The sequence below is a fragment of the Indicator indicator genome, chromosome 24 (genome assembly GCF_027791375.1).
Source record: "Indicator indicator isolate 239-I01 chromosome 24, UM_Iind_1.1, whole genome shotgun sequence".
Classification (NCBI taxonomy): domain Eukaryota; kingdom Metazoa; phylum Chordata; class Aves; order Piciformes; family Indicatoridae; genus Indicator; species Indicator indicator.
This window is the reverse complement of record NC_072033.1, coordinates 15079771-15103409: the sequence shown is the minus strand read 5'-3', so window position 1 is coordinate 15103409 and position 23639 is coordinate 15079771. Positions and strand designations below refer to the sequence as shown.

General features: G+C 54.8%; 1 protein-coding gene across 1 annotated transcript in view; it reads right to left on the bottom strand.

Annotated features, from left to right (window-relative positions):
* Positions 1-23639, bottom strand: part of CTNNBL1 (catenin beta like 1) — a 63197-nt gene that overhangs the window by 2161 nt on the left and 37397 nt on the right. The window contains exons 16-20 of the mRNA XM_054391886.1: positions 22648-22829; positions 12685-12782; positions 11635-11715; positions 5926-6063; positions 4914-4986 (exon numbers count right to left, since the gene is read on the bottom strand). Of these exons, the coding sequence (XP_054247861.1) occupies positions 4914-4986; positions 5926-6063; positions 11635-11715; positions 12685-12782; positions 22648-22829 (572 nt within the window). The remainder of the gene's footprint in view (positions 1-4913; positions 4987-5925; positions 6064-11634; positions 11716-12684; positions 12783-22647; positions 22830-23639) is intronic.

The following is a 23639-nucleotide window of genomic DNA, read 5'->3' as shown; positions in this document are numbered from 1 at the left end:
GCTGCCAGGGCTCATGTGAAGAGCCCAGATAAAACCCCCCAGAATCAGGCTTAAGAAAACAAAACCTCCCTCTGAGGGTTTTTAGGTTGCTGATTGTTTTTTTTTTTTTTTTCCTTATGTAAAATTCCACCACTCAGTGAAACAGCACAAAAAGAAACAAGCCAAGGTAAGCTCCCCCTGCCAGCAGTTAACCAGAGCTCACAAACTGCTGCAGCTGCAGCTGGAGAAAGGACCCAGGATTGGTTTCTGCTTCATTAGACAAAGCACAATGGTTATGGAGCAGGGAAAAATCGATGGGGAAACACTGGAGCCTGAGATGGATACTTGGAGGTGGAAAACCTGCACAGAAGGGACCATGGACCAAACCCAGCCTGGTCCTCAGCACTCCTCTCCTCTCCTGCTGCCTGCCTCTGTTAACAGGCTTGCTTATCCCACCACATCCAGGAGCCAGCCCACCTTCCAGCTCCTGATGTGTCCAGCAGCTTCACCAGAAGACCTCAGGCCCCCAGAGCTGCTCCACCAGCAGCTCCCAGAGGCAGCAGGCTCTGGAGCTGGTCTCTCTGGACAGGTGAGGAAGGTTGTGCTGTCCCATTCCAGGGCTGTGTATCACTGTCCAGAGAGCTTTGTGCCTCCCCCCACAGAACCAACATCCCCAGTGAGAGATGGAGACCAAGAAGTGCCCCCAGATAGCCACCAGCAGCTGGCACGAAGCTCAGGTCCATGCCAAAAGCAGCCCCCAGCCAAAGCACAGCTTCTCTTCCAAAGGAGAAGCCAAGTGCCCTGTTCAAGCACTGCTTGGTCTTCCAGAGCAGGAGCTGTGGGGGCCTGGCCAGCTGCAGGATGCGTCTAGAGAGCCTCCAGTCCTTGCCTGCCCACTCCTCTCCCCACCCCTCCCCAAAAGCCCCACCTATGGAAACAGCCTTGCTCCCTGGCTTGCATCAGAAACAATCCTGAGCAACCCCCCAGGGATCCATCAGCTGTCAGGTTGCCAGAGAAACATGGAGAATATGTAGGCCATAAAATTCCAACTAAAGAGCCAGCACCTCATTAGTATGCAAAAAACAGGGAACACAAACTGAGCGAGAGCAAAACACAGAGCCAAGAGCAAAACACAACCCAGCAAGTTGGGAAGTGCCCTGGAAACTTCCCAGCCCAGGCTCCAGACCTCCCAGCCACCTGGGACAGTCCCCCACAGATCCCAGGTCAATTCTGGGAACCCCCAAACAGTCCCCAGCAAAGGCCCTGAGAGGCTTCCAGGGGCCACAAGCAAACCTCCCCCAACCAGCCAGGCTGGGCCAAGGAGCAGCTCCTGCAGAGGCAGCTGCTGGGGCTTCCTGCTGGAAGCTGCTGGATCCACAGGGATACGTGGACACTGACAAGCTCCAAGGAATCCACAGGGATATCTGGACACTGACAAGGCCCAATGAATCCACAGGGATATGTGGACACTGACAAGCTCCACTGAATCCACAGGGATATCTGGACACTGACAAGCCCCACTGAATCCACAGGGATATGTGGACACTGACAAGCTCCACTGAATCCACAGGGATATGTGGACACTGACAAGCCCCAATGAATCCACAGGGATATCTGGACACTGACAAGGCCCAATGAATCCACAGGGATATCTGGACACTGACAAGCCCCAATGAATCCACAGGGATATCTGGAAACTGACAAGCTCCAGTGAATCCACAGGGATATGTGGACACTGACAAGCTCCACTGAATCCACAGGGATATGTGGACACTGACAAGCCCCAAGGAATCCACAGGGATATCTGGACACTGACAAGCTCCACTGAATCCACAGGGATATGTGGACACTGACAAGGCCCAATGAATCCACAGGGATATCTGGACACTGACAAGCCCCAAGGAATCCACAGGGATATCTGGACACTGACAAGCTCCACTGAATCCACAGGGATATGTGGACACTGACAAGCTCCACTGAATCCACAGGGATATGTGGACACTGACAAGCTCCAATGAATCCACAGGGATATCTGGACACTGACAAGGCACAATGAATCCACAGGGATATGTGGACACTGACAAGGCCCAATGAATCCACAGGGATATCTGGACACTGACAAGCCCCAATGATCCACAGGGATATGTGGACACTGACAAGGCCCAATGAATCCACAGGGATATCTGGACACTGACAAGCTCCACTGAATCCACAGGGATATGTGGACACTGACAAGGCCCAATGAATCCACAGGGATATCTGGACACTGACAAGCTCCAGTGAATCCACAGGGATATGTGGACACTGACAAGGCCCAATGAATCCACAGGGATATCTGGACACTGACAAGCTCCAGTGAATCCACAGGGATATCTGGACACTGACAAGGCCCACTGAATCCACAGGGATATCTGGACACTGACAAGGCCCAATGAATCCACAGGGATATCTGGACACTGACAAGGCCCACTGAATCCACAGGGATATCTGGACACTGACAAGGCCCAATGAATCCACAGGGATATGTGGACACTGACAAGGCCCAATGAATCCACAGGGATATCTGGACACTGACAAGGCCCAATGAATCCACAGGGATATCTGGACACTGACAAGCCCCAATGAATCCACAGGGATATCTGGACACTGACAAGCTCCACTGAATCCACAGGGATATCTGGACACTGACAAGCCCCAATGAATCCACAGGGATATCTGGACACTGACAAGCTCCACTGAATCCACAGGGATATCTGGACACTGACAAGGCCCAATGAATCCACAGGGATATCTGGACACTGACAAGCTCCAGTGAATCCACAGGGATATCTGGACACTGACAAGCCCCAATGAATCCACAGGGATATGTGGACACTGACAAGCTCCACTGAATCCACAGGGATATCTGGACACTGACAAGCTCCACTGAATCCACAGGGATATCTGGACACTGACAAGGCCCAATGAATCCACAGGGATATCTGGACACTGACAAGCTCCACTGAATCCACAGGGATATGTGGACACTGACAAGGCCCAATGAATCCACAGGGATATCTGGACACTGACAAGCTCCAGTGAATCCACAGGGATATCTGGACACTGACAAGCTCCACTGAATCCACAGGGATATCTGGACACTGACAAGCTCCAATGAATCCACAGGGATATCTGGACACTGACAAGCTCCAACCTCCCCCCAGCACAGGCTGCAGATGAGCTCAGTGCTGCTCCTGCCTGGCAGGGACCTGCTGGGCCCCACTGCAGCCCTTTACCAGTGCCCAGCACCACATTTAGTCCTAAGGTCACTGCCAAGGGTGATGGCAAAGGTCTCTGCAACTGGCAAGCACTGCACCCAGAGCCCCAAGCACTGCACCCAGAGCCCCAAGCACTGCACTCACCACCTGCACTATGGACAAGCCACAGGTGGCCTCTTGGGGCACAGCAGGTGTCACTGCTGAGAGAACCCAGCCTGCCACACCTCCACAGCTTGCAGGGCACAGCAAAACCAGTGAGAAAGCTTCAGGGTGCAAGTCAGCATCCACCAGAGAAAGGATCAGATGAGACCTTGCTGCTGCCACTCTCGCTCAGGGTGGACAACAAGGAACCAGAGACACCAAGGTGAGTGACAAATCCCCTGGCACCCAAGGCCTTGGAGCCCCAGGCACAGGTGTGTGCCACCCTCCCAGCTGGAAGTGGGCAGTGTGGGGGCAGGAACTGCCAAGTGTCAGAATTTAGAGCAGAAGAGAGGCCCTGCCCAGTCCCCTGGGCAGCAGCAGCATTAACTGGCACCTGCTGGCCAAGGACAAGGGCCAGAGATCCCCTCCAGCTGCAGGGCACCTGCCAGCAGCAGCAATCCCTCCTGAATTCCATCCCAGCAGCCATCCTTCTGATCCCCTTCTTCCCTGCATAGGGGAGGAGAGAAAACTGCTGGGATCTGCAAGGAAAAAAAGCTGCCTGCACCTGCCAGTGCTGGGTGGGGGAAGAGAAGGCCAGGAGAACATCACTGCCAAAGCAAGCAGAGACCCCTGGAGATGCTGCCAACCTTCCTCTCCTTCCAGAAAGGAAAGCATCATGGAATCCCAGAATGCCAGGCTGGAAGGGACCTCCAGGGATCATCTGGTCCAACCTTTCTAGGTGATAGAAATGAGGTGGCCCAGCACCCTGGAGGCTGAGTCTCCAAACTGCCCAGTGGAGGGGACTCCACTGCTTCCCTTAGGAGATGATTCCAAATGTCCAGCTGTTCTCATGGGGAAACATTTTTGCTCTGGAGTCCAAAATTTACTTCTGGAGTCCTCTCTCCTCACCAAACCCAACACAGCCCTGTGGAGCAGCCAGGGCCCACATGCTCCCCTGCTAAAGGAGGAGGCAGCTCCAGCTCAGAGGGCTGTGGGGCCAGTGCCAGCCCTGTCCTCTGCTGAAGGACAGCAGGGCACAGCTCAGACAAGCATTGCTCTGATCCAACACAAGCATTAACAATACCAAGAAGTGGTTTCAGTGGGGATGCAGATCCCAGCCCTGTAAAGCTGCAGAGGACATCTAATGCCATAATCCAGGGTAATCTGACACTAAGAAGAAGACAAACACACCATGGACACTGATACAGTGCAGCTGCCAAGTGTGAGGCCATGTGAATGCAGGGGGAACCTCCCCACTCCCCTCCAGCACACCCCCCCAGCACTGCCTCTGGTGCTGCAGGCAGCAGGCAGTGATGCCCCAGGGCCAGCAGCAAGCAGCGTGCCCCAACCCCAAGGTCACACCAGCCTCTTCCCAGGGGGTCCAGCAAGGCCTAGAGCTCACAGCTCCAGCCAGCTGCTGCCCCGAGGTGCTCCTGAAGTCAAGGGGAAGGGCACGAAGGCTCCTCCTGCACAGTGATGGCCAAGCTGTCCCTGGCAGAGATGGGGCAGGCACAGGAGCAGCTCAGCTCAACTCACCCTTCAGGATGTGCCGGACGATCTTGATGGAGCTGCCCCTCATGTTCAGGATCTGGTGGACTCTCTGACGAACCTGAGGGGGGACAGGAGGGAGAAGCAAAGTCACCAGCTGCAGTCTGAGCCTTTCACAGACTCACAGAATTGTCAGGGCTGGAAGGGACCTCAAGGCTCATCCAGTTCCAACCCCCCTGCCATGGGCAGGGACACCTCACACCAGAGCAGGTTGCTCAGAGCCACATCCAGCCTGGCTGCAAAAACCTCCAGGGATGAGGCTTCCACCACCACCTCCCTGGGCAACCTCTGCCAGGCTATCACCACCCTCATGGGGAAGAACTTCTTCCTCACATCCAATCTGAATTTCCCCACTTCTAGTTTTGCTCCATTCCCCCCAGTCCTCTCACTACCTGACACCCTTAAAGTCCCTCCCCAGCTTTCTTGGAGCCCCCTTCAGATACTGGAAGGCCACAAGAAGGTCTCCTCAGAGCCTTCTCTTCTCCAGATTGAACAACCCCAACTTTCAGTCTGTCCTCATAGGAGAGCAGCTCCAGCCCTCTGCTCATCCTTGTGGCCCTTCTCTGGACACCTTCCAGCACCTCCAGATCCTTCCTGTCCTAGGGGCTCCAGAACTGGACGCAGTACTCCAGGTGTGGTCTCAGCAGAGTGGAGCAGAGGGGGAGAATCACCTCCCTTGCCCTGCTGGCCACACTTCTCCTGCTGCAGCTCAGGCTCTGGTTGGCTCTCTGGGCTGCAAGTGCACACTGATGGCTCCTGCTGAGCTTCCCATCCCCCAGCACCCCGAGGGAATGGTCCCCTCCACTGCTCTCTGCCAGGGCACACACGGGGCAGGCTGCACGACCTCAGGCACGGCGAGCAGCTCCCGCAGCCACCCTGACTCCCGTCACTGGATGGAGCTGCATGGACACGAGTGCAGGAGGTCTCCTCCCACAGAGGAAGCCAGAGAAGACCATTCCCTGGGGCTGCATTTGCAAGGCTTCAGAGCCCTTGTACACACCTGGGGGACGTTGGCATTGCAGATCTCTGCCATGATGTAACAGATGAGCTGCAGGACGAAGAGCCCAGCGTCCAGGCGGCGCAGGTAGAACTCATCCTCCATGTCATCATCTATGATCTCTCCCCTCCGTACCATGTCCTGCCAGATGACACAGAGGAGCTGTGAGCATGGCCCCACACCCCCACAGGGTGCTCCCCAGCAGCAGCTGGCCAAAGGCTGGTGCTGTTTGTGGCTTCCTAAGGAGAGCTTCGTTCCCCAGAGCACGGGCAGCCAGCTGCTGCTGGCCAAGGAAGAGCAAACTCCTGATGACCATTTCAGTTCCCCACCCTCATCACTCAGTTTTGAGCAAGGTTCTGCCCCTCCAGTGTCAATTCAAACACACAGACCCCAGGGTCTAAGTGGAGTGATCAGAGGCCATGGAAGATGGAGCCAAGCAGCACAGCCATAACTGAGAAGTTCTCCCTCTAAATGGAACCAACACCTGCTCTTTGCTGGCCATCTGAGGGTGCTGGTAAGCAGTGCAGGACATGGCTCCAGCAGACTCCAAAACCTACCAGGCTCCCAGCTTCAACTGATGAGTGAGAAACCAGGTGTGGAAACCCTGTCCAGCTCTGCCATGCCCAGCTCCCCTCTCCCAGCTCCACTTGTGAGGGACACTGACAGGGCTAAGCCTCACCAGGGTCTGTCAGCAGGTGTGTGGCTTCCACAGAAACACCTCTGCAGGTACCATCCTTCACCAGAAAGACCCAGACAGGGGCTGAAGGCAGAAGGGAAGAGGCCATTCCACCAAGTACCAGGCCCAGCCACACACCCCAAGCAGCCCCCCTGAGGCAGTGTCCTGGCCACATTCCTCCAAGCTGGACCTGCCATCAGATCTCCTGGAGACCTCCAGGCCAAGCCATGTGATGTCACAGGCAACCTTCTGCATTTTTGGGGTTGGTTTTGTGGTCTTGTTGCTAAGTGCAGGAAGCAGCCTGTGGGAGGCTGCAGCCTGAGGGATGAGGTGGTGGTGGGAGGCAGCTGGGCACCAACATTTCCTCCTTAGAGCCACCAGCAGGAGCCTCAGGCAAGCACACACAAGGTCACCAGCACCAAAGCTGACCCAGGCCACCAAATACTCCTGCTGTATCCAGCCCAGTCCTCCCAGTCCAATTACAGGTGGAGTCTTTTAGGCTAGAGGAGGAAAACCCTGTGAGCTTCTTGCTGGAGAGAGCTGGATGGGTGCTCAGCTGGGTGAGTGACTGAAGAGCTGCACTCCTCACCAGCCCCTGACAGCCAGGGAGAGAAGCACAGCTCATGGAATTCTTCTTCATCTCCTGGAGATCCAGCCTGGCACTGAAAGAACCAGGGAAGTTTAAAAAGCAGGGCCCAGTTATCAGCCCCACAAAGTCAACTGCTTTGGATGCTTCAGCACTGGGTCCTGGAGCCTCCACCACCTGCACAGCTGTAATTCACCCCAGGTTCTCCAAACCACTAGCACAAGGCACAGCTGGGCAGAACTGGCACAGGAGAGCTTGCCAGTGAAAAGAAAAATCCACTTTGCCCACCCCACAGCCACACCAGATTAGGGACAGAGGTTAGCACCAGACTTGGCAGGGTCAGGTAATGCTTGGACTCAGTGAACTTAAAGGTCTCTTCCACCAAATGATTCCATGATCAGTCTGGACTCTAAACCACACTGAGTCTGGCAGGCAAGAGCTGGGAAGCACTGCCTGAGACACACAAGAAATTCCAGGCCAGCTCCTGAGCTGCTGCCTCCTGCCTCACTGCACCCTGCCTTGCCGGCTTCTCCTCTCCACAGCCTGGAATTCCTGAGTAGACAAACACCCACAGAGCAGGATCTTGAACCTCCAAACCTCCAGAGCAGGAAACAAAGCCAGGGTGTGCTCTGCACCCTGCTCCCAGCTGGGTCCCTGATTGCAGAGAGGCAGCAGCCCTGAGAGAGAGGCCAGGCCAGGAGCAATTTGCAGGGCCCTGCTCACAGCCTGGAGTGAGGTTTTTTTTGTTAAGCACACCCTGTGAATGCCAACCTGTCTCCCACCCAGCACCAAACAGCCACCCTTCCACTTTGCCTCCCTTCCCAAGCTGTCAAGGCACTAACCTGCAAACGAGCACTCAGGTGCCATTTCTAATCTGCCAACACTCTGTGCTGAGATGCCCCTCGCTGATGGGAGAAGACAGCACTAAGATGGGCTTCTGTGAAGCTAAAATGAGCTTCTCCCACACTAATGAGGCAGGACTGACAGGCCTCCAGGTGTCAGGTAGAGCCTGGAAACCTGCAGCCAGTGGATCTGCCACTGCCGTGCAAAGATCACATCTGCTCTGCGTAGTCCCCGAGCAGGACACGAAGGATCCTCCACATCCTCCTCCTCCTCCTCGCCCCTCCAGCCATCCCCCTTCCCCAGCACACAGCACAGCTGTGGCCAGAGCAGAAGGGATGGGCACCCATCATCTCCAGGACCCTGGGTTTAGAGTGAGGCCTGCAGGTCACCAGAGACAAGAAGGCACCAAATGGCCACACCAAAACGACCTCCATCACTTGGCTCCTACACCAAGCACAGCTTCTCCTTACCCCCTCCTGCCTCTCCTACTGGGCAGCAGCCATGCTCAGGAGCTGCTTTCAGACCACAGGCAGAGAGCTCAAGGGCACCACTAAGCTCTTGGTCAAAAAGGTCACAGAGGGAACAGCAACCAACACCTGCAACAAGAGAAGAGCAAGCAGAAGCCCTGGTTGAAGTCAGAGCCTTGTAAGGAGGACTGCCCAGGACCAGCTGCTTCCAGCTCACAGCTGTGCCAGCCATCCTCCCAGGGGCTGTGCCAGCCATCCTCCCAGGGGCTGTGCCAGCCATCCTCCCAGGGGCTGTGCCAGCCATCCTCCCAGGGGCTGTGCCAGCCACCCCCCCGCCAGGAGCCTCTTCCACATGCAGAGGCTGCAGACCTCATGGTCTCCTCAGAGTCACCACCATGCTCCTTGAAACACAGCAGAGTCAGGACTGAGCCCTGGTGAGGTCACAGAGCTGGCAGGCATCCAGGTCACACCAAGGTGACCACCAAGCTCTCAGAACCACACAAGAAACCACCAGAGGCCTCTGCTGTGGGCAGAGCTGTCTTCCTTTCTGCACAAACAGGCTTGAATTTCTGTGAGCTGAGCCACCAGCCTGCAGGAGCTGAAAAGCTCATCCTGATGGCTACAAAGCCCAGGATGGCCTCTGAGTCAGGAGAAACAGAACAGCAGCTCCTGCTGAGCCTGAGCTCAGCTTCACCAACAGGAAAGGGGATCCACATCAGGGCAGCTGTGGCACCAACAGAGCCACCAGATTCAGCAACAAAGTTCAGAGCTCACCCCAGGGAAGCCTGAGGTGCAGCAGAGCCAACTCAGCCACACTCTAGAACCTGGACAGGGTTTGTTCCTCTCACCTGCACCCTGCTCTAAGAACAGCTCAAGGCACTTTGCTCTCTCTAAACCCAACTGAGACCAACTCCTGTGCCAGCTCTCCTGCTCTGTGGCCGCTGCTGTCACACTCAGAGCTCCACCTCCCCCCTCCAAGGCTGGAATGCCTTACCTGGAGCACAATTAGCATGTGATTTGTAAGTCATTACAGCACCAAGTGTCTGCTGAGAATATTTCATCGAATCAACCTGCTGGGCATAATTTTCTGTGCAACTATAAATACATGAAACCATCTCCTGTCTCTTCCTGCCACTTTCAGAGATCAGGAAGGTTCCTGCCTGCCCCCCACGTTAGAGGGAGTGAAAAGCCAAAGGATTCTGCACCATTTCCTAGAGAATTGAAGAACTTGAGAGTGGAGCAAGATGTTTTCTAGGTTTCATTAAGTAAAAGCTCTGAGGAGGGGGCTGAGGTGGGCACTGGGTGTTGGAAACAAAGGCTCATGTGGTCTTTGCTCCTGGCTTTCACATGGCACTTAAGAGTATCACCAAGTTCTGCACCTCTGCTCTGCTCAGACCCCACCTGCAGCTCTGCCTCCAGCTCTGGTGCCCCCAGCACAGGAAGGACCTGGAGCTGCTGGAGAGGGTCCAGAGGAGGCCATGAATTCTGGGGGTGTGCCATGCTGGGAGTCAGCCTCCACATCTGGTTTCACACAGCTCGTGCCCACCATCCTGCACCTGTGAGCTACTTCTGCCACATCCTGCTGAGCTCTGCCAGGACTGAAGAACTCAGGTCCCACTTCTTCCAGCCACTGACTGTCTGGACACAGGAGAAAAAGCTGAGGTTCTTCAGCTTCTCTTATCTTGTGCATCAGCAAACACGAATGGGTTAAATCCTATTAAGCAAAGAGCTTCTACACAAAGTTCTTCACATCCCCTTCACCCCTGCTTTGTGCTGGCTGCTTGCCTCAGGTGCTAGCACCAGGACCTCTTTGGCTGAAGGACACACAGAGCAGCTCTGCACTTTGCCTTTCAGGCTCCAGAGCAGCTGCCCCTACACCACATGAGCTGAGCCAGGAGAATCCACTGGGGCTTGAGTTCCAAACCCCACAGCCCAGCACTGAAACATGAAGACTAAATCATTTCTTGCTCTGTCCTGAGGATGAAGGGAGCAGAGAGAGAGCAGGAAGGGGTAGAGGTGACCTCATCAATGCTTATAAATATGTAAAGGGTGAGTCCCAAGAGGATGGAGCCAGGCTCTGCTCGGTGGTGCCCAATGCCAGGACAAGGGGCAATGGGTGGGAGTTGAGGAATAGGAAGTTTCAAATAAAGATGAGGAAAAAATTTTTCACTCTGAGTGTGACAGAGCAGTGGAACAGGCTGCCCAGGAAGGTTGTGGAGTCTCCCTCTCTGGAGATATTCCAAACCCACCTGGATGTGTTCCTGTGTGATCTGGTGTAGGTGATCCTGCTCTGGCAGGGGTGTTGGACTGGATGAGCTTTGGAGGTCCCTTCCAGCCCCTGAAATTCTGATTCGGTGATTCTGTGAGGTTGGTTTGCTCCAGACCAGCATCCATTTGTGAAGCTGCAGCAGCACCACTGAGCTCTGCTGCCCTCAGAACTGGTGCCCATGCCCAGAGGAAGGCCCTGGCAGTGGGCAGGCAGCTGTTTGTGTGCCTGGCAGGGGGCTGCAGCCCCTGCAGGCCGTTGGCAGCGCTCAGCCTCGCGCCCTGCTCAGGCTGACACCGATCAGCTGCGGGCAGCCAGCCAGGCTCCCTAACAGCTCTGCAAGCTGCTTCCTGCCTCCTGCAGCTCCTCTCCTCCTAAAAGTCTGTTCCAGCTTCAGCTGCAAGAAGCTTGGTGTGGCACCAGGGCTTGTGGCACTCAGACGACTGGGGGCTGGCATGCAGGGAGCTCAGGAGCTTTGGCTGCAGCCACCTCTCACTGACCCAAACGAGGGAGCTCTCACAGTGAGCAGGGCTCTGAAGAGCAGGGTAGGAGACCTCCACATGACCACATCATTGTCCCTCTGCATTTCACTCAGTCTCCACCTGCCCAAGCAAGCGAGACTGCAGCCAAGGAGACGTGGGAGCCAGCTGAAGCACAGCATTAGGCCCTGCTAAAAACCTTTGCACTCGCTGCAAAGAAGCTCGCAGCTCATTTTGTCTGAGCTTAGCTGGCAGCTGGAGAGTGGGGCAACAAGAATCAAGAGGTAGGGGCACAGATATGATGCTCAGCAGAGTGACCTGCTGGGCCAGAAGTGCTGTGCAGGTGCCAGGCCTGTGAGAGGTGTCAGAGCTGGCCAGACCCCAGCAGTACCTACGTGCTTCTCGCCGTCAATCTTCTTATCAGCTGCCTGCATCGCGTCAAGGTACTTAAAATACAGCTCCATCAGCCTATCCACCTGCAAGGGCAGAAGGGAGACACCTAAGCAAGAGAAAAGAACAATGCAGTCCCCTTGCATCCTTCATGCTGCTTTGCTTTCCTCCCAGCTGCAGGAATGCGTCCCAGGGTGGTGTGAGCGTGGCGGGGTGAGGACGCTGGGTCTGCAGGCACTGGGCTGTGAGCCCACATCACAAAATGCCCTTGGCAGCTCCAGACAGAAGGCAGCAGACTGACCCACGTGCCCAGCTTGCCCTCTCTCCTGTGCCGTGGTCCTGCAGCTCCCTGGTTTCCCCCCAGCCCTTTCTGTCCCTGCTGTGCACAGCCAAGCTCGGTGCCTTCATCATGGCTCTCCCATTCCCCTCCGAGCTGCATCGGGCAGCTGAGAGCCTGCCAGGTAAAACTTCTTGCAACTGTTACAACAGGATATGAAAAAACACCTTTCAAACACACCAGTGAGGAATGCCAAGGAACTGGCACCTCCCCAGTGGTGGGATTTGCAAATCCCTTGGATTAGTGGTTTGCAGAAGCTGCTGTTTCTGTTCCGCAGCTGTTTGCATTTCCCAGCACCATGTCAATATTTGGGAAAGAATTTCCCAGAGTCAACACCACTGAAGTGACACATTCTGGAGAGGATGGGCAATGTTAAATGCCTACTGTAGCAATTCCTGAGCCCTCTACAGAAGAGCTCCACTAGAGAAACTGGCACTTCCCAGAGCACCGTGCTCCCACAAAGCCAGCCCCAAGCAACCCCACACACGAGGTGCTTTGCCACCAGCCTTCAGCAGAGACACAGCCCAGGGACGGCTGCTGCCACGTGCAGGAGGCTCCAGAAAGCAGCTGGGATGTGAGGAGGCTAAGAACCAAAAGCATTCCCAGTTCCCCAGTCTGTATTTTAAACAACAGGAGCGAGAGGAACTGTGGCCACAGAGTCCCTGCAGGAGGCACTTGGCCTTAGCAGGCAGCCTGCAGGCGGGGGCCCGGCGCTCACCTTCTCACTGTCGTTCTCGGTGAATTTATTCAGCAGCCGTGTCCTCTGCTGCCCTCTCAGGTTTCGCAGGAGGGAGGCCAGGATGGAACAGACATGTTCTGGAGATACAAAATGGAAATTGCACGCTGAGATGGGGGGAACAGGAGCTTATTTTCTCTGTAACATGCCATTAAATTTGCTCCCGGCGCTCCTGCGTGTGGCTGGTGATAAGCAGCAGCCTGGCTCCATCCCATCGCTGCTGAGAGGAGGCTGAGCAGCTGTGAGCGGTGCCAGCAGGAGCCCTGACAGCTCCTCTCCAGCTCAGCTCAGCCCAGCCCAGCCAGCAAGAGCTCCTCTGGCTCTGCTGCACCAATCCTGCTCCTCCTCAGCCGCCTGAGAAAAGCACTTCGCAGAAACCCTGAACCCTGCTCCGGTTTGCCCCCTCGGCCTGGCACAGCTGCTTTGGTTTGCCCCCAGCTTGGCACGCCTGCCCTGGTTTGCCCCCCATCTTGGCACACCTGCCCTGGTTTGCCCCCTCGGCCTGGCACAGCTGCTTTGGTTTGCCCCCAGCCTGGCACGCCTGCCCTGGTTTGCCCCCCATCTTGGCACACCTGCCCTGGTTTGCCCCCCAGCCTGGCACACCTGCCCTGGTTTGCCCCACAGCCTGGCACCCCTGCCCCACAGCACAGGCTGCTCCTCTTGGCCCCTCCACCCCAGCTGAAGGCACCTCCTGCTGCCTCCTCCCCTGGGGCTGAGAGGAATCCTGGCCAAAGCCTGCACTGTCACTCAGATGTCCTTCTGGTTACCACAGAGGGGACAGTTACTGAGAGAGAAGGAACAACTGTGCCAGTGCCCAGCTCCTGCAGAGACCGAACTGGAATTATCCAGAGGGAAAAGCCCTCAACCAACCACTTCACTTTACAGAAATCCCAAGGGGGGAACACAAATGCGCCCCAACAAACCAGCAATGACCACAGGAAGGTCTTCTGCAGCTCCCCAGCTGCACTGAGGACCACATTCCACAGCACATGCCTTGGAGCCAAGAGGAAAGTCAAGCTGGGGGCCACAAGGGACACCCAGGCAGTGCCCAGCCACAGCCTCACTCTGAAAGGTGACTCAGCCAAGCTCCCTGACCCCACAGGAACACTGCTCTCTTCCTGAGGAGCAGGACTGAGCTCTGAGGACTTCTTCTGCAGGAACATAGGGGCCCACCAAAGCAGGTAGACTGCTGCCAGAACCTCCTCCTGAGCTCACCTCCCAGCACACCCCAGACACCACCACACAAAGCACCAGATCCCAGCAGCGTCTCAGAACAGAGCCCTCAGCTCTCTGCTCCCTGAGAGACACAGAGCAGCAGGAGCCTCTCCCCACTGGGTGTCTGACACTTCTCTCACCACTGCCATCTGGCTGTACCAGACTTCAGTGGAGTTCAAGAGCAAGTGCTCCTCTTGCTGGATCTTCTCTGCTAAGCATAAGATCCCAGTGGGCTGGAAACACTCCGAGGCAGGCTCTCAAGATGCCACCCTCATGCTCTGGCTCTTTCTCCTTTTGCCCATGAACAGATTTCAGGGGGCAGGAACCAACCCACCTCTGGGAGCCAGGGGAAGGAACCTGGGGAAGTGTCCATCCTCCTTTCCCTGTGAATAGGAAGTGAAGTGGCCACAGTTCTGCACCCCTGGTGTCACAGGGGATGAAAACTGTTTGCAGAACAGATGCCAACCCCAGAAGAGGAAGTTCTTCCCCATGAGAGTGGTGAGAGCCTGGAATGGGTTGTCCAGGGAGGTGGTTGGGGCCTCATCCCTGGAGGTGTTTAAGGCCAGCCTGGATGAGGCTCTGGGCAGCCTGATCTAGTGTGAGGTGCCCCTGCCCATGGCAGGGGAGTTGGAACTGGATGATCCTTGTGGTCCCTTCCAACCCTGACTGATTCTATGTTTCTATGAAATGCTGTTGGCAGCATCAGAGAGGGCATGGCTTTAATATGGGGCCATAAAACTCAGCAGAAAGGCACAAAGCAAATGAGAGCAGCAGGAGCTTCCCTCCTGTGCCAACCCATGTGGTGCTGCTGCCTGCCCACAGCTCTGCACTGGCACAGCCCTCATGGCTGAGGTGCATCAATCCATTCAGAGCTGCACCTTCTCCAAGATGTCCTCACAGTGATCTTGCTGATTAAGACATGACAAATAACAGCCACAAGCTGCTCCTGCCCCTCAGGGGTGGGCAGAGAAGGGGCATCAAGATTTTTTTTTAGGGTGGCAAGTAGTGATAGGACTTGGGGAAACGGAACAAAAATAGAAATGGGGAGATTCAGATTGGATGTTAGGAAGAAATTCTTCCCCAGGAGGGTGGCGAGAGACTGACAGAGGTTGCCCAGGGAGGTGGTGGAAGCCTCATCCCTGGAGGTGTTTAAGGCCAGGCTGGATGTGGCTGTGAGCAACCTGCTCTGGTGTGAGGTGTCCCTGCCCATGGCAGAGGGGTTGGAACTGGCTGATCCTTGAGGTCCCTTCATGATTTGTCATGCTCAGAGAGCAGAAGGCAACATGCAGAGCAAAGGGCTCCTCCCCCCGGTGCCACCCAACCTGCGTTCCCACAGCAGCACCCAGCCCGGAGGCAGGGGGAGCAGCAACCAACTGCACCAGGCTGCGAAGAACAAGCAGGAGCAGGGTGTTTGCAGGGAGCTCCTGCACTCTCCCTGCCAGCCTAGGTGTCTGTGGGAAGTGGAAGTCAAGCTGCTGGTGGCTTTGTCCCCCCCTGCTCCCCGTGCCTGCCCTCCCCAGGGGCGCCGCGCGCGCAGGGCGGCAGGCAGAGCGGCTGCACGCACCAAGCCCATTTCATTAGCTCCTTATAAATGTGGCTGCCTCAGAAAACAGATTTCTGCCCGAGGTGGTGTCAATTTTTCATGTAGCAAGGAGATTGGGAGAGCTGCTGGCAGGAGGAGCAGGCAGATAACAGGTTTATCGGGCGGGCAGGCTCTGTCACCGCCACAGCCCAGCGCGGGGTGAAGGATGGCTCAGGGGTTGTGGCAGCTCCCCGCTGCACACAGACAAGTCAGGCCACAGGAAAGCAACACCAAATTAAGTGGCTGCATTAAAAAAAAAAAAAAAAAAAAAAGGTTGTTAAACAAAAAAAAAAAAAAAAGGAAGAAAGAAAGAAAAAAAAAGCCTCCACAGCCCTTGCAAGAGCCTATTAAGGTGAAAAAAAAAAAAAACCCGAGGAGGAAACGAAGCTTTCCTTTTTTTAACTCCAAGCCAGCAGCTGCTGTGCTGCTGGAGAGCAGCCTGCATTCTGTCTTTCACACCATTTTTTCCCCTCCCTCTCCCCAGACCTTCCCCTTTTTTGGGGGGGGAAGTGTTTCCAAGTGTTGACACAGTATTTTAGTAGCAATATTCTCCCTGATGATAGATCTTCATTGCTGGTTTCCCTCTCTGCTCCTCCAACCTCAATGCTCCTCTCCCAGCAAATGTATTCCAAGCATCACTTCTGGGTTGGGTTATTTTTTTTTTCTGCTGCTCAGGCACAGGGATTTATCTGGTTTATCAATAAAATGTTTAAAAAGTCCTGAGAAGTCTGAAGGAGCTGACACAGGCTTTTTAAGACTGAGGTTATGCTTTCAATAGATCACTCCAGAAAAATCCAGGAAATATTTAGCTGCCTGCTCCAAGCCTTCAAAAGAATATTTTACAGCAATATCCTGATCTAAACCTTTCTTTATCAGCTTCCTGAAAGAAAGCTGCCCTGCTGTGTTTCATGTTCCCCCCACCCCTGCAAAAAAAACCCAACAAAACCCACAACTGGCTCTCTTCCCCTCTACTCTGCCATGCTGAGACCTCACCTGGAATATTGCATCCAGTTCTGGGCTCCCCGGTTCAAGAGGGACAGGGATCTGCTGGAGAGAGTCCAACAGAGAGCTATGAGGATGATGAAGGGACTGGAGCACTGCCCTATGAGAGGCTGAGAGCCCTGGGGCTGTTTAGTCTGGAGAAGACTGAGAGGGGATTTAATCAATGTTTATAAATAGCTGAGGGCTGGGGGTCAGGAGGCAGGGGACAGGCTCTGCTCAGCTGCACCCTGGGATAGGCCAAGGGGCAGTGGATAGAAACTCCAGCACAGGAGGTTCCACCTCAGCATGAGGAGGAACTTCTGCACTGTGAGGGTCCCAGAGCACTGGAACAGGCTGCCCAGAGGGGTTGTGGAGTCTCCTTCTCTGGAGACTTTCCAACCCCATCTGGATGTGTTCCTGTGTGACCTGTGCTGGATTCTATGGTCCTGCTCTGGCAGGGGGGTTGGACTTGAAAATCTCCAGAGGTCCCTTCCAACCCTTAACATCCTGTGATGCTGGGGCAAGGGAAGGCTCAGAAGCTCCACTCAACTCCCTGGTGAGCTGGAACCCAACCACTGAGCTGGGCAGGAAACCAATCCCTTTCTCTGAGCTGAGGAGGTTCATTTCTGTGATGCTCCTGTGATGGAGCACAGGAACTCAAACTGAGGTAAATGCAGCTCTGTGCCCAGCTCTGGGGCTCTTTCATATCCCTGCTCCCTGCCACATTCCAGAACATTGGAGAAGAGAAAAAAAAAAACAAAACAGAACTGGCTGCTGCCATCCCAGGTGTTCCCTTCAGAACATGCTCTGCTGGGCTGGGGTCAGTCAGTGACAGCTCTTCCTCAGCTCTGGGGCTGCCTTTCCCCTTCTCCCTGCCCAGGAGCTTGGTCCTGGCAGGACCTGGCAGGAACAGGAACATTCACTCTGAGGTTGCTGCCTTGCAGCAAGAGTTCAAGGACTCAGAATGTGCTGACCAAGCCATGGGGGCTGCTGCTGCTGGTCTTTGAAGGATGCAGAGCTGAGCATCTCCAGAAGAAGATCCTTGACTGATATAGGGGAAGTGGCAAAAGCCCAGCAGCAGGAACTCTCATCTGGACGTTGGCTGAACTAATTCTCAGGTTTCCAAATGAAGCATTCCTAAGCAGAAGTGACAGCTGAGCCAGGAGAAGGTGTTCAAATGAAGATGAATTGGACAGGAAGCCTTTTAGAGCTCATTAGAGCCTCCAAGGGAGCAAAACTGGACTGCAAAGAGAAGAGCAGAAGATCCAGCCTCTCACACCAGTTAGGATCCCTTCACTCCAGGCTAATTCCCAAGATTTTGTGTTTTCTCCTTTTTCAGCTCACTGAGGCTGTTCAAGAATCTCCAGTTAGCATCCAACACCTAACTGCTGCTGCAGAAAAACCAGTGCCAAGAGCCACTGCACCCTGATGGTCACTGGAGACAAGCTGACCCTCAGTTCTGCCAGCCCAGACATTCCAGAACACAGCCACTGGTGTTCTGACCCAGCTGATCACTGACAGCAACTCCAACCCTTACCCCAGCACTGCCAGGGCACCACCCAACCATGGCCCTCAGCACCACAGCTCCATGGCTTTGAAACTCCTCAGGGCTGGGGACTCCACCACTGCCCTGGGCAGCCTGGGCCAGGCCTGGACCAACCCTCAAGGGAAAGAAATTGTTCCTCATGTCCAACCTAAACCTTCTCTGGGGGCAGCTTGAAGCCATTTCCTCTTGTGCTGAAGGTGCCTGTCCATCTGCTCCCCAACATCCACCAAAGGCAGCAGCATCTCAGATCCCCAGCAGCACCCAAGGTGGGAGCTGGCTAAGGCCACTCAACCACCTCACACAGAGCCCCACAGGACACAGGGTCCACAACATGGAGCTGCTTCTCTTCAGGGCTGCCCAAGCCAGTGGGATCCTCACAAGTCCTCTGATCCCACAGACACAGGGAAACTCTAAACCATTCTGGATGTGGGGAACAAGTTGTGCAGCAGGAGGCTGCTGGAACACTGCAACAGGTTGCCCAGGGAGGGAGTTGAGGCTCCATGCCTGGAGATATTCAAGGTGAGGCTGGAGAAGGCGGTGAGCAAGCTGCTCTGGTGGAGATGTCCCTGCTGAGTGCAGGGGGCTTGCACTGGGTGGCCTTTAGAGGTCCCTTCCAACCCAACCCATTCCAGGATTGATTCTGTTTCTGTTTTCAGCTGCAAAACGTTTGGTTTGGGTTGCTTCACTGCCTCAGGGAAAAGGAAATTGCTTGAGATGAGATTTTTCTCCCAAACCTAATGCCCTCAGAAGTGTCTCAATGATCTGCACCAAGTCAGGCAGAATTCAAGAGCAGACAATGTGCAGCCAGCCAGCAGCAGCCTGATCTTCAGGCTCAGATCATCCATAAAGATGGTTCAGAACTTCTCCCTTTCTTCTCTCCTAATTACCCTGTGCATATAAAGCACAAATATCTGCAGTTTGGATTGAAATTGTTCCCAGGCTCCCTGGAGGCCAATAATTCTCCAGCCCTGACAGTGTTTAAGCTGCAGCTAATCAGCACTGCCCCCCTCTCGATGCTGGCTTTTAAAAGCAGAGAGAAAACACATTCCAGAGAAGTTATTTTGATCAAATTTCATTTGGATTAGAGATTTCTGTAATAAATAAAAGCTGGCAGAGTCCCACCAAGGGGTTCTTCCACCAGGGTGGTGATTATCCTGTCACCTTCAGAACATCACCCTGGAGACAAGAAAATAAACAGCCCTTGGTAGACTCCCTCTCACCTACAGCCAAGGGCAGCATTTTCCCCACCATCACCAGACCTGAAGGAAAGGTTCTGTACTCCAAGGACAGAGCATCAGGTGCCCAGTGAGGAGTCCCTGCAGCTGACCACAGCTCCAGCCCCACAGCCCCCACTGGTGCTGGTCCCCACAGCCAAAGGGACACCCAGAAGGAGTGGAGGAGCAGAGCTCAGGTGGACAAAGCTCCTGGCAGAGCTGGTTGGATCTGCAGCAGGGCTCCGGCTCCAAGGTGAGCAGCCTGCTAAGAGTTCAGAGTCATGGAATGGTTTGGGGTGGAAGGGTCCTTAAAGCAGTCTTCCAGTACCTGAAGGGGGCTACAAGAAAGCCAGAAAGGGACTTCTGAAAAGGGCCTGGAGTGCTAGGAAGAAGGGGGATGGATGGGAGAGAATGGATGGAAGCCTGAGGAAGGGAGATTGAGACTGGAGATTAGGAAGAAATTCTTTCCAGTGAGGGTGGGGAGACACTGGCACAGGTTGCCCAGGGAGGTTGTGGCTGTCTCCTCCCTGGAGGTGTTCAAGGCCAGGCTGGATGAGGCCTGGGGCAGCCTGGGCTGGTGGGAGGTGTCCCTGCCCATGGCAGGGGGTTGGAGCTGGCTGAACTTTCAGGTCCCTTCCAACCCAACCCATTCTATGAACCTATGAATCTAGTCCCAACCCCTCTGCCATGGGCAGGCACACCTCCCACTAGCCCCTGTTGCTCAAAGCCTCACCCACCCTGGCCAACAACATGCAGCCATGGCACCTGGGGACATGGCTTGATGGCCAGGGTGGTGTTGTGTTGATGGTTGGCCTCCATGCCCTTAGAAGGCTTTTCCAGCCCAAAGAGTTCCCTGACCATGAGCCCCCACTGCTCTCGGAGTGAACACAGCCCAGCTGCTCAGAGCTGCTCCACCACCCCTGAAGAGCATGTCCCTGAGCTGCCTGTGAATGTTCTCCTGGCACAGGGGGCTTGCTCCAATTCCTTTTTAATTGATTCTCTTTTTTTTGTTGTTGCTAGCAGCCTGAACACAGGGAGAAGTTTGTCCAGGAAAGGAAGCCAGGAGAAGCCTGCTGCAAGTGTTCTTGCTGAGAGCTGGAGAAGGGACAGGCAGACAGGAGCATGTCCCCAGGAGGGACACAGAACAGAGGACACTGACCAGGCCTGGCATGGCCAGCAGTGCCCCCAGCACTGATTATGGTGTCACTGGTGTGATCCTGGGCACTGTGCAGCTGGCACAAGGCTGAGGCAGGCTCCAGGGGAGCCCAGCTCAACGTCTCAATTAGCTCCAGCATTACAGATTCAGGAACTCACCTGCCCACTGATGCACAGCCAGGGGAATTGGGTTTCCCACCACAGTTTGTTTTAACAGAACCAATTCCTGGGCTCAGCTCCACCTCCTCTGAGCATTAGCAAGGTGAAGGTTTGATTGCAGGGCTGCCTGCATGGATCTCTCCATCCTCCCCCTCCAAGGGCAGATTTGCCTTTTCCCTGTCACAGCAGCAGTCAGGACCTGACCCTGGCTGGACTTCCCAGGCTGCCACCTAACCCTCTTGGCTGCCAAGGTCACAGAGGGATGTCACCTGCAGCCTCCAGATGAAGCAGAGGAGACAGAGATGAGCTCACTTGCCCAAAGGGAGTAATGAAGTCAGTGACACGAGCCACAGCCCCAGATCTCTGCCCAAAGCCCCAGCTCCAATTCCACATTGCAAATGAAGATTCCAAACACCCCCTGAACCCTCAAAGCAGGGAGACTGGGGTTCAGAGCTCCCATTTTGTTGCTGTTCCCTTCCATTTTCCCTTGGTTTGCTGCAGGAGTCAGGGCTGGGCACCAGGCAAGCCTGAGACCCACTCACACCTCCTGGCAAGAGTCATCATTTACAGAACCCAATGAGCTGGGGGTGTTCAGCCTGGAGAAGAGAAGGCTCCAGGCACACCTCAGAGCAACCTCCCAGTACCTGCAGGGGCTGCAGGAAGGCTGCAGAGGGACTGTGTGCAAAGGCCTGCAGGGACACGAGCAGGGGCAAGGGTTTGAAATGAGAGCAGAGCAGATTGAGATTGGATGTGAGGAACAAGTTGTGCAGCAGGAGGCTGCTGGAACACTGCCACAGGTTGCCCAGGGAGGGAGCTGAAGCCCCATGCTTGGAGCTGTTCAAGGTGAGGCTGGAGAAGGCTCTGAGCAAGCTGCTCTGGTGGAGGATGTCCCTGCTGAGTGCAGGGGGCTTGCACTGGGTGCCCTATGGAGATCCTTTCCAATCCAAACCATTCCAGGCTTCTATGATCCCATGAGAAAATAGAGAAGGGAACACTGCCAGAAGCAGGAGGGACTGATCCTAGAGGCAGCTAAGAACAAGGTCCTGCAGCCACACTCCCCAGCAGGTTTCTGTTGCAGCAGTTTTCCAGGAGAGAGGGGGAACAACCACAAAAAAATAGCAAAAGAAGAAATCCACCAAGTTCAAAAGCAGGCAGCTGATCCCTGCAGTGCCTGATGTTCATCCAGTCACACTCCAGTGCTTGGAGCCATGAAAACACTGCTTCTGAGGTGACATTTGTAGCTGCCTCATTACTCTTTTCAAAAGAGTTTTGCATCAAAGAGTCCCAGCTTCAAACAACAGAGCCTACAGGAGTGTGAAAGGACTCCTCAGCAGCACATGAAACACAGGCACCAGCAATGCTGGCACCCAACAAGCAGGGCAAGGCTGGCAGCACCAACAGCTGGGCAGCCTGGGCCTGAGAGCTGCACAGGAGCCCTGAAAGAGTGAGGATGTGCCATTCCCTGTGCCACTTCCTGTGCCATTTCCTCCCTCCTGGATGTGCCATTCCCTGTGCCACTTCCTGTGCCATTTCCTCCCTCCTGGATGTGCCATTCCCTGTGCCACTTCCTGTGCCATTTCCTCCCTCCTGGATGTGCCATTCCCTGTGCCACTTCCTGTGCCATTCCCTTCTGTCCTGGATGTGCCATTCCCTGTGCCACTTCCTGTGCCATTCCCTCTCTGTCCTGGATGTGCCATTCCCTGTGCCACTTCCTGTGCCATTTCCTCCCTCCTGGATGTGCCATTCCCTTCAGTCCTGGATGTGCCATTCCCTGTGCTACTTCCTGTGCCATTCCCTCTCTTCCTGGATGTGCCATTCCCTCTCTTCCTGGATGTGCCATTCCCTGTGCTACTTCCTGTGCCATTCCCTCTCTTCCTGGATGTGCCATTCCCTGTGCTACTTCCTGTGCCATTCCCTCTCTTCCTGGATGTGCCATTCCCTATGACACTTCCTGTGCCATTCCCTCTCTTCCTGGATGTGCCATTCCCTGGCACTTCCTGTGCCATCCCCTCCCTCCTGGTTGCAGGCTCCCTTCAGACTCCTGCCCTCCACCCCCTCTCCAGGAGCAGGAGCAGCTCTGGGAGCTCACCTACCTTCATGTTCTTTCTCAGTTGTCCCAACTTTCTTGATCTTTTTGGGTGACTTCATGAAGAGAGGGAAGATGGTTCTCAGACCAAGAATGTCCACAAACTTGTGGCAGTTGTCTGTGCCCTCTGGGCCAATCATGGCATGGTCCAGAACCTTCAGGGCACTGCTGCGGGAGATCTTCTTCTCCCTGCGAAGAGACCGAGGCAGGGTAAGGTTCTGAGGACCACCAGGGGCTTTGGAGGATGTGGCTGTGAAGGGACAGCATGGAAAGGGACATGGGAGCAGCTTGCCAGTACCTGCAAGGGGCTGCAAGAAGGCTGCAGAGGGACTGCAGGGACAGGAGCAGGGGCAAGGGTTTGAAATGAGAGCAGTGCAGATTGAGATTGGATGTGAGGAACAAGTTGTGCAGCAGGAGGCTGCTGGAACACTGCCACAGGTTGCCCAGGGAGGGAGTTGAGGCTCCATGCCTGGAGCTACTCAAGGTGAGGCTGGAGAAGGCTGTGAGCAAGCTGCTCCAGTGCAGGATGTCCCTGCTGAGTGCAGGGGGCTTGCACTGGGTGGCCTTTGGGAGGTCCCTTCCAACCCAACCCATTCCATGAACACAACACCAAAAGTGCCAAGAGCACAAGCTCCAAGCAAGGTTTTCTTCCAGAAGCCCCAAAATTACATCAACAAATATTCTTTTCAAACCTCTGGCTGGGAATGGTCTCTTGGTTATTTCTTCTTTTTTTTTTTTAATGTCTTTTATTTAGTTTTATTCTCTTTTGATTTCATTTTATGTATTTTATTGTTATGGTTTCATTTTCTTATTGCTTGGCTATTGAAGAAGTTATTTCCTCACCACCTCAGCACAAAGCAGCAGGAGAAGAGAGAGGGCTGGGGACAAAAAGGCAGACAATGGCAAAGCAAAAGAAGAGGAGGATTTTGATCCAGCAGCAGTTCAGCTGATGAATTAATTCACTTAATGAAGGAGCAGGGCCTGGGGGGGCAGCTCTAA